The sequence below is a fragment of the Eptesicus fuscus genome, chromosome 1, assembly GCF_027574615.1.
Source record: "Eptesicus fuscus isolate TK198812 chromosome 1, DD_ASM_mEF_20220401, whole genome shotgun sequence".
Taxonomy (NCBI): Eukaryota; Metazoa; Chordata; class Mammalia; order Chiroptera; family Vespertilionidae; genus Eptesicus; species Eptesicus fuscus.
Window position 1 is genome coordinate 108,476,694 of NC_072473.1, and position 10,819 is coordinate 108,487,512.

Sequence of the window (10,819 nt, forward strand, 5' to 3'; positions counted from 1 at the left end):
TTTCACATTGTCCCACAGCTCCCTTAAGCTATCCTCCTGTTTTTTTTCTTTTTGGTTCTCTAATTCAGTGATATTTTCCACTGTCTTCTAATTCACTGATTTGATCCTCAGCTTCCCCTAATCTGCCGTGTATTCCTTTCAATGTGTTCTTTATTTGTGTCATGTCATTCTTTACCTCAGACTGTTCTTTTTTCATAGTTACTATATCTTTTTTCATACTGTTGAGCATTTTTAACATCATTACTCTGAACTCTGTTTCAGATAAATTTCTTATCTGATTGGATCAGGCTAGGACTCAAAGCCTCCAGAGACCACCTCTGTCTACAGACTAATAGGATTCTGACTTGAATTGCCCCCAGGCAATCGTCCTCAGGTGTGGCGAGAGTTTTTTCTGCAGTGTGTGGCAGTTGCTTCTGCCTGGAGGCTAATTGTTACTTTTAATCTCTTAAGTGTCCTCAGGGCAAGGTGTTTTCCAATAGGGTGTGTTGACTGCCTTCTCCCCAGGCAAGGCAGATGTCTATGTGGGAAAGATGTCCTGTGCTGTGTGAGGGAATGACTCAGCCCAAGAAACTTAGGGTGTCTGCCTTCTGAGCTCTATCCCCCGCCCCGCCCCCCCCCCGATTCCCCAGTCCTGAGTTCTGCTCTCACAGCTCCAGTCCACTTCACCCTCCCCCTGCCAGAGCATAAGGGGGGTGGCTCCACAGGGAACTTTTGTGCATTGGCCCTTTAAGAGGGTGCCTGAACTTTCAGCTGCCACTCCCTGGCAGACAGCACCCTACTGCTTTTCACAGCTAGATGTTATGTGGGGACCCTCCTCAGTTTGGTGCTCTCTGCTGGGGAGCTCAGCTTTGGGATTAGATCCCAGAGTTCTCAGTGGCACCCCCCCCCCAACACACACACAGCTGAGATATCTCTCCAGGACTTCAGTTGCCATTTGTGGGTGCCTGGGCAACCCTTTTGTGCCTCTGCCCCTCCTACCAATCTCTATGTGGTCTCCACCTTCAGTCCTTGGGTATCAGAGTTCTCTCTTTTGAGTTTTCTATTGATTATTCAGGAAGCCTTTCCATATTTTAGTTGTAATTCCAGCTTGTTCCTGGGAGCATCCTCCTACTCTGCTGCCATTTTTAATCTTAGGAATAATTTGAATTCAATTTATGTTAGTCCATTTGGGCTGCTGTTAAAAAAAAATCCGTTTAACAGCAAACTGCCTTAAACAACAAACATTTATTTCTGATAGTTTTGGAGGCTGGAAAGTCTAACATCTAGGTAACGGTGGATTTAGTGTCTGGTGAGAGCCCAATTCCTAGTGTATGGACAACCATCCTCTGTGTTGTCACATGGTAGAAAGTGAGGATCTTTTTTTGAGTCCACAAGGGCATTCACTTTAAAAGGTTTGTATCCTTTAAATGGAAGAATTGTGTAAGCCACTTATAAGGTATAAGTGTTAACGATTCCTTTCCAGATCACTTATTCCACATTTTGTGGAAGATAACTTGTAGTTCTAGTTGACCAGGAAGTTAGATTTTTCTAGTTTATTAGACTTGTTGATAAGCACTGTTCTAACCTTGGAACAGATGCCTTTTAGATTGTTCCAGCTATTTTCAGCCCCACAGTTTTTCTTCTCTCTCATCTCTGTCTGTCCTTGGTAGTTCAGTGTGCTAATTTTGGTACAGAGTGCCTTTCCAGGTATGTAGATGATAAAAAAGAGAAAACCTCTAAAGCTTGTCAAGATAACTAGTAGATGAAACTCTATACTTAGTAGAAACTACATATCACTTTTATGGTAAAGTATGTTTTAATATAGGCGCATGGCATTATAAATAGATTTGCTTACCCAGTTACTAACCAAGTAACCAAGTTAGGTAAAAGATATAAAAGGTTTTTGCCAAGCTAGAAACATACAGACAGGGTGAGGTAATTTATAAAAAATATTGTCATAGACTGATTGTGCAAGTTGCCATAAAACAGGTTCATGTAAATAAGAAAGGAAAGAGAAGGCATGGTATTTACCAAAAGTTCTCTTCTCTTGTCCATTCGTTTATTCCTCTAAGCAGCAACCTAAGCTTTAGACGATCGTGGCTGTTGTTAGGTTTCTATTTCTGTTGCCCCTACTTCCATTCTCTGAGGACCTGTGACTGGCAATGAGAGTCCTGGGAACACTGATGATAAAGGGCACTTTTGATCCATAAACACAAAAAGTGTTCCCTCACACTGGAGAGATTTGCTTTATTCACGGCCACTCATAGAATGCTAAGAAGCCAATATATGGCTCAAATGATATGTTAAAAAGAAACTTATTACTCAAAATTCACAAAACTAAGTTTCATATATATATATTTAAGCAATTAAAAATTTAAATGACATTTTTAGTAAGTTTGTAGCATCTGGACTTCCAAGGATATTAAAACTTAAGATTTCACTAAGTTTTTTGGGACACCTTGTATAATAATATTGTTGACATTTATGTCTATAGCTAAGAGATTTTAAATATGAGTTATTCCTGATATGTAAAAATTGGATCCTGCCTTTGCAGAAACTTTTTTCTCTCTTTAATGTATTTTCATTGATCAGATATACATATTTCTAGAAATGGGGAGAAAAAGGGGAAGTAGCTGTGTTCTGGTTTTTATTGCCATAGATAGCAATCTACTTGATAATGAAACCAATGGTACAATTTTTATACCATTTAGGGAATAGAAAAATTATCAGATCATTAGTAAATGATCATTTAAATTGTTATAGTTAATTCCTTGACCTACCCTGCAAATAAAAGATAGGCTTTAACACTTTAAAGTTTATATACTAGATCAGTGGTTGGCAAACCGCGGCTTGCAAGCCACATGCGGCTCTTTGGCCCCTTGAGTGTGGCTCTTCCACAAAGTACCATGTGCGGGCACACACATACAGTGCAATTGAAACTTCATGGCCCATGCGCAGAAATTGGTTTTCGGCCTGGGCGAGTCTATTTTGAAGAAGTGGCGTTAGAACACTCAAGGGGCCAAAGAGCCGCATGTAGCTCGAGAGCCGCGGTTTGCTGACAACTGTACTAGATAATAACCTTTAAAATCTGACATCTTTGAAATAGAAATTAAATGTGAAGTTTGAGTATGGAACCATCTGGAATTAGTGTCCAGTGTGCCAACTGCCACCAAAGAAATACTAAGCCTATTCTTTATATCATATTTTTTACTAAAAGAAAATTCGGAAATCTCTGATAATAAAATCTGGGGAACATTGTCACCACAAGGCAGGAATTATGCCATTTTGCATTTAGTCTTCATGAACATCAAGAGTTTTAAGTACACATTTCTTTGCATGGTGCTTTGATTTTTTTTTTTTTTTTGCATGGTTGGAACCTTATGTTCTGCTCCTCATTTTGGGGGAATAAGTCCGTGGCATGAAAATTAAGGAATTTGCCTGGCTGGCATGGTTCAGTGGTTGAGTGTCAACCAATGAACCAGGAGGTCATGGTTTGATTCCAGGTCAGGGCACAAGCCCAGGTTGCAGGCTCAATTCACCAGTGTGGGACATGCAGGAGGCAGCTGATCAATGATTCTCTCTCATCATTGATGTTTCTATCTTTCTCTCCCTTCCTCTCTGAAATCAATAAAAATATATATTAAAAAAAGAAAATAAAGGAAATTTCAGGGCTGCTAGTCAAGACTAAGTGGTAGTCTATTTCTCCTACAGAAAAGGAAAAAGTCTTCAATGAAGTTTCAGTTTTAATGTGACTGCTAATTTAACCTTTATGATTTTAACATTTTTATTAGATTAATCTTAATGATTTTAGCATTATTTTTAATGTTATATGTGTCATGACAAGACAATTTTATAGTGAATGTGTGACATACCAAGAGTAAGGTTTATTTATTTATTTATTTAATATATTTTATTTTTATTTTTTGTTAATCCTCACCTGAGGGTATTTTTCCATTGATTTTTGTAAAATATATTTTTATTGATTTCAGAGGAATGGAGAGGAAGAGAGAGATAGATACGTCAATGATGAGAGAGAATCATTGGTTGGCCACTTCTTGCATGCCCCCTACTGGGGATCGAGCCCAAAATCTGAGCATGTGCCCTTGACCGGATTCAAACCTGAAACCATTCAGTCCACAGACAGATGCTCTATCCACTGAGCCAAACCAGCTAGGGCTCCATTGATTTTTTAAAGGTAGGGGGAGAGACAGAGAAACATCGATGTGAGAGAGGCATTGATTGGTTGCCTGCTGCATGTGCCCTGACAAGGGTCACGATGGAGCCTGCAACCAAGATACATGCCCTTGACTGGAATCAAACCCAGGACCCTTCAACCCATGGGCTAATGCTTTATCCACTGAGCCAAATCAGCTAGGGCCCAAGAATAAAGTTTAATAATGATTTATTTATTTTTTAAAAAATATATATTTTACTGATTTTTTACAGAGAGGAAGGGAGAGGGATAATTAGAAACATTGATGAGAGGGAAACATTGATGAGAGGGAAACATCAATCAGCTGCCTCCTGCAACACCCCCTACTGGGGATGTGCCCACAACCAAGGTACATGCCCTTGACCAGAATCGAGCCTGGGACCCTTCAGTCCGAACGCCTACTATGCTCTGTCCACTGAGCCAAACCGGTTAGGGCTATGATTTATTTATTAATAGAAATGTATACATATACTTTGTGTTTTTTTTTTGGGGGGGGATGGCTGAAAGAGGCTGGGGAGGAAAGAGAACAGAAGTGTTTCTGTTTTTTATTTTTTTTATATATATATTTTATTGATTTTTTACAGAGAGGAAGGGAGAGGGATAGAGAGCTAGAAACATCGATGAGAGAGAAACATTGACCAGCTGCCTCCTGCACACCCCCCACTGGGGATGTGCCCGCAACCAAGGTACATGCCCTTGACCGGAATCGAACCTGGGACCCTTCAGTCTGCAGGCCGACACTCTAGCCACTGAGCCAAACCGGTTTCGGCTATACATATACTTTGAACATGTTTATGTGAGCAACTTAGACATCTGTGCAGATACTTTTAAATTCTTGTTCCCAACGTGACTGAAAATTATCATATTTAAATGTATGATCTTAAGAATTTAGAGGTTATATTGGAAGATAATCTTGGGCCTTACTAAGGTAAAATAGTAGAGACTAGAGAAAATGCCCTATGGGCCAGTTTAACTCACATCAAGGGGTAAGGATACCCTGTTATCTTACCTTATTTCAATATCTGCTGAACTTGATAAGGCTGTGGCTAATTTTTAGTGCACTTACCTGTCTGTTCATCAATCTGATTGAACCCAATTTATTGATTGGATAAGGCAAAGTAGCTCAACCAGATGGGGTGAGAGTACGTGTCACAACAGACATCCTAGTTTTGTTGTTTGAATGTTTTAATGATTCTCTTACAATTTCACCCTTAGTTTTTTTAGACAGAGGGAGTTACTTTAATAGTCATAAGTATTTTTGGTTGTGTGGTTCAGATACATATTGCCTCAACATTATGTTTAGTGGTTGGAATTAATTAGTTCTCTCTCTCTCTCTAATCTCATTCAAGGATATTTTTCCATTGATTTTTAGAGAGAGGGAAAGACAGAGAGAAATACCGATATGAGAGAAACACATTGATTGGTTGCCTCCTGCACGAGCACCGACCAGGGCCCAGGCTGGGGGCAAGCCTGCAACCGAGGTGCATGCCCTTGACTGGAATTGAACCCAGGACTTTTCAGTCTGCAGGCCCACGCTCTGTCCACTGAGCCAAACTGGCTAGGACTGAATTAGTTCTCTTTTGATTCATTTACTCCTATGTTCAGTTTCAATTATGTAGATCCTTTGCTTTCCTGACATTGTCTGGCTCCATCAGACTTTAAGCTAGGAAAGAAAGAAGATAAAAACTCAAATTGGACCATACTTTGTTGCTTTTAGAAGCCCTGGTAGAAGTTTAATAGTAGATACTGTGAAAATCACTTTTATTTACTAATCTATGGATTAAAATATAACATAAATCTTGCTTTATGTAGATATACTGACAATGAGTAATTTGTGATTTGTAGTCTTTGCTTCCTGACCATGTGTAGTAGTGCCGGATTAATTAAAACAGAAAGTAGATTTTTAGCTTGGTGAAAATACATGGTTAATGGTTTATTAAATTCTGAATCTGAATTGCTTTGGTGACTAAATATAAGTATGCTGATTTTCTGTTAATAATAAAAATTTTACATATGTTTATATTTAATAATAGAGAAAAAATTCTTGAAAAGATATGACATGTTCAGATTTCTTTTTTTCTTGGTAAATTTTCCATTAGCTTATTTCTTTTAAGGTAATCAATAGTGTTAGATGACAGATTTCTCTGCATGTTCTGTGGTTTTTAAATTAAATTTATTGGAGTGACATTGGTTAATATAATTTTATAGGTTTCAAGTGTACAATTCTATAACTCATCATCTGTATATTGCACTGTGTGTTCATTACCCACATCTTCCGTGTTTTTGAATGAATACAAGATTCATCTAAGCAGCAGGTCTTGTTACAAATGGAATCTTTTAACCCAGGGCTCACCATAAGTCTGGTGGTTGGAATAAGAAAGTCTTTATTTATATTCAGATTATCTGCTTGGTGGCCAAATTTTAATCCAAGCCTGTTTATTCCTTCCAACTACCACAGAGCATGTTCTTCAGCTGACCAGCCAATATGTGCTTTAGGAAAATAAATTTATTTTAATATTAGTCTAGGCCAAATCCTGCAAGAGGAAAATATCACATATATTCCAAAGCAAATATAAAGGTGTTTTGATTTCCCAATGTATTAGATTATCTGTGCAACTTTCTTTCAGTAGTTTGAATAATTCATATTTTAGATCTGTTTTGCCTTTTGGTTGAAAACATATCTGAGCCAGCTAAATTATCCAAACTTCTTTCTTAAAAGTGGTATTATTAATGATGCATTTGACAGCAGTGAGCTTAGAGTAGGAGTACTGTGGAATATACCATTTCCATTTTAATTTTTACTATTCTGAAGCCTGTTTATATTCTGTCTCCACCTAAAAAAATCCAGTGGCAATAGAAAGAAATGACATTTTGAAGAAAAAATAGAAGAGTAGAGAAGCAGGGCGGGTGGGAAGTTATATTTCATTGAAGGTGGTATAGGGCCCAGAAACTTCCAAATGTACAACAGGTTACTTAATACTGGAAATATATTAACTTAGTAATTCATGAAAATGATAATATTAAAGGCTCATAATATTTAGCCTTAGAACACATTAGATCAGGATGGGCTTTTTCAAAGGAGCTAGTGACTAGATTTAAATTATAACCCATATTTTCTGATTCATAATTCCTTCTCCAATTCTATGCTTTGTTTCTTTTTCAAAAATAAAAAGTATTTCCGTATAAATCCTAAAACTGCCTGACTACCTCTCCAGCTTTGTTTCTCGTGTTCTTCTTACTGTCTATACTATAGCCACACTAGCCTGCTTTTGGCTTCTAGAACTATCCTTGCTTCCTCCCAAACCTTACCTCATTCATGCCTACTCATCTTTCAGATGATAGCTCAAATATCACTTTTAGGGAGCCTTGTTCCTCCCTGTTCCTTCAAATTAGATCAGGTTTCCCATATTATATACTCTCAGAGCCCCTTGTATATTTCCTTTATTGCTTTGATCACAGATTATAATTATATGTTTATTAGCATAATTATTTCAGTGTCTGTATTCTGCACTGTTCTGTAAATTTGATGAGGGCAGGAACCATGTTTGTCTTATACACCATTGTTTTCTAATATCTAGCATAATTCCTGCACTTGGCAGGAACTCAGTAATATTAGAATAAATGAATTAGTGAATTTGGGCCAAATATAGAGCATAGAGCTTATATTTTGGATTGATGGGAATCAAAGCTGGAAAGGCAGCCTGATGGCAAATGGTGAAAGCTCTTAATTGTGAATGCTGAAATATGAAGGCAGATTTATGAGGAAAGCCAGACTGATTGTTGGGAGCCATGAGGGTTTGGGCTGGATGGATAAGGTATCCCTGTGCTGGCCTGTAGAGGCTCTTGATGCCCCAGACCAGGAGTTTTAGTGGAAGGGTAGGAGCAGAAGCCAGTTGTCAGGATTAAAGAGGCAAATGGACTGTGAGGGTATTGGGTCTGTGAATATAGAGCATTCCTTTCATTTAAAATATATATATTTTATTGATCTCAGAGAGGAAGGGAGAGGGAGAGAGAGAGAGAAACATCAATAATGAGAGAGAATCTTTGATTGGCTTCCTCGTGCACACCCCACACTGGGGATCGAGCCCACAACTGGGGTATATGCCCCATACGCTGGCTGGAATTCAACCGTGACCTCCTGGTTCAAAGATCTGCTCAATCACTGAGCCATGCCAGCTGGGCTATAGAGAGCATTCCTTTTAGAAGCTTAACTGGATAGTAATAGAAGGGATCAAAGAAAGGAGTATTTTAGAGGTGGTAGGGAAACCTTTGGGTTTTGAAAGCAAGAAGAGAGGAAACAGTGTAGGAAATTCATAAAATGAGAAGAATATGAAAGGCAAATAATGGAGGAAATTAGAAAAAATGTGTTTGAATCAAAGTCCTTTTGGGAGTGGGGAAGTGGTAAAATGTAGTTCAGTTGAAAGACTTGGTTCTGGAGTAGAAGGACCATGAAGCACTGTTTGATAGAATACTTCACACAGCTCAGGGTAGGTACTTCAATGAGTAACCATTTCCTTCTACTGTGAGACTGATGGGAAGGTAAGAAGATAAATATAAGGTAGAAATCTCTAGCTGAAGGTAAGGGAACAACCTCACTAAAACTGTGACTTGTCAAGAGGAAGGCTTATTGACTTTCTGGTGCCTCCTGGAGAGCACTAAAATGATAGGGAACCTCGAGTGTCTTACTTTCACAGGTATCTGAATATAGCACATGATGTAGTTCATTGCTATTGCTTTTTTTGCTTTTTATTATTTACAAATGCTGTACTGATTCGTGAGTTCTTGAAACTATGTTTTTGCATGTTATATTTACTTTTACCCTGATAGATACATCTGCTTATAATTCTTTTTGCTTTGTCTTTAGTTCAGATATTTTAGATGGCAGTAGTAGGAGCAGTAGCAGCAGTGGCTTATCCTCAGATTCACTGGCTAAAGGCAGCATGACGCAGAGTCTTCAGTAGCATGTTCCAATTCATACCCTCCATTCATCTTGATGGATGATCTCTCACCCAAGTGATTTACCCATTTCTGATTCAGTGTTTTAGCTGCTGTTTCCTACATAAATCATTCAGTGAGAGGAACGCAGAGAACTTTGATCCATAATGAGGATTAAAGTATTACATATTTAAACCATTTTGACACCATTCTCTTTTTGGCATCTCTCTTCTCTAAAGTTCAATTTTACGAGGATAGTGACCTTCTGACCTTCTCTCTCTCTCTCTCTCTGCTGATCACATTTTGGATCTAGGGACTAAATCTCAAATACATTTAAGGAAAGCACTGATATGTATTTTTTTTTTACTGATATGTATTTTTATAATGGTTCATTTTCCCAGAAGTTATATGACACCTAGAGTAGATCAGAAATTCTCTTGCTTGACAAATTTTTTGTCCTCTGTTGGCTACATAGTTTCAAATATATTTCACAATAGATGAGTTGCTTTTCATTATATTAATTTTATTTTTCTGCATCAGTTTAAAGCACATTGTTCTGTTTCCTTTTCCTGTTTGAGCTGCTTACTTGTCATTTCTCACAGAGCAGAAAAAAACACATAGTTGCTTTCATTACTACCCATATCGGTTCTTTGTTGTTGGAGTGTATGACGTGCGGATTGATTTCAGTGCTGAGAGTGTAAATGAACTTATATGATGCCTGGAGTAGTCACCACACAAGTTCCTATGACTTAGCTACCACAGTTGATATTTTTCTCCCCAAATCTGTTGCCCTAAGGAATATATAAAATATTATTAATATTTCTAGGTGGTGTTATCAAGGAGAAGAAATTCCTGCCTTGACCAGATGTGTGGAGCACCTACAAATGAATGAATAATGTTATTTACCCACAAACTACTGTCTAGAAAGCATACCTGAGCTTGACAGCTTGCCTTGGGTGGCATTATGAGGCCTGAGATGCCTTGGGATACAGTGCTGTGCTGTAAAGATGTATATCATAAGGTACGTAGAAAAGGGGGCTTTATGTGACTGCCACATACTGTTTTGATTGCTGCTTTTTTTCTGATTACTTTTGTGACATTGGATTCTTTTGTTTTGTCATGTGATGAGTGGTGCTGCCGACTGTGTTTTGGTCATTGTGTTGCCACCAGAATCAGAATCCAGTTCTTGTTCATGCTGCCTTATAGCAAGGCAATTTAATATCTATGAGGAATAGGGGCTGAAAAAAATCAATGTTATTGTGAATTCTGCTTTTAAGAAGCTGTTTGAGCTGTGAACATTGTACATGATAGTCTGTGATACCAGAAGTTAACTTTTAAAAGGTAAATCCTGAATGGAGCTATTTTAAAAACCTGAGTGTAGTCTATTGTTGTGTTATTTATTATTTAAAATTGTGTAAAAATGTATGTCATGATAGATTTCTTTTAATGTTCATATATCGTGGGTGGATAGTCTGTATTTAATATGCAAATTTGCCTGCTAGGATCATAGTATTCCATTTTTGAATGTATGTAAGAAACGAAAACTACTGCACTTGTGTGTTTTGAAGGCAAAGATCCTTGAATCTTGAAGGAAGATGTTGCACTTTGCAGGTACTCACAGGCTAGTAATACTGTATGGCTTGAAGGGAAACATATTCTCTTTGAATTGTAAGAGAGCATCACTTAGCTATC

The 10,819-nt window shown here is 38.0% G+C and overlaps 1 protein-coding gene and 1 pseudogene across 3 annotated transcripts in view; both read left to right on the forward strand.

Moving 5' to 3' along the window:
* PABIR2 (PABIR family member 2) overlaps nt 1-10,095 on the forward strand; it is a 31,043-nt gene extending 20,948 nt beyond the window's left edge. For all 3 annotated transcript variants that reach the window (XM_028133216.2, XM_008156944.3, XM_008156942.3), the window contains exon 10: nt 9,954-10,095. In XM_028133216.2, the coding sequence (XP_027989017.1) occupies nt 9,954-10,023 (70 nt within the window). In that variant the 3' untranslated portion in view covers nt 10,024-10,095. The remainder of the gene's footprint in view (nt 1-9,953) is intronic.
* LOC114228196 (small nucleolar RNA U109) lies at nt 3,566-3,692 on the forward strand (annotated as a pseudogene).
* Nucleotides 10,096-10,819: the final 724 nt, after the last annotated feature.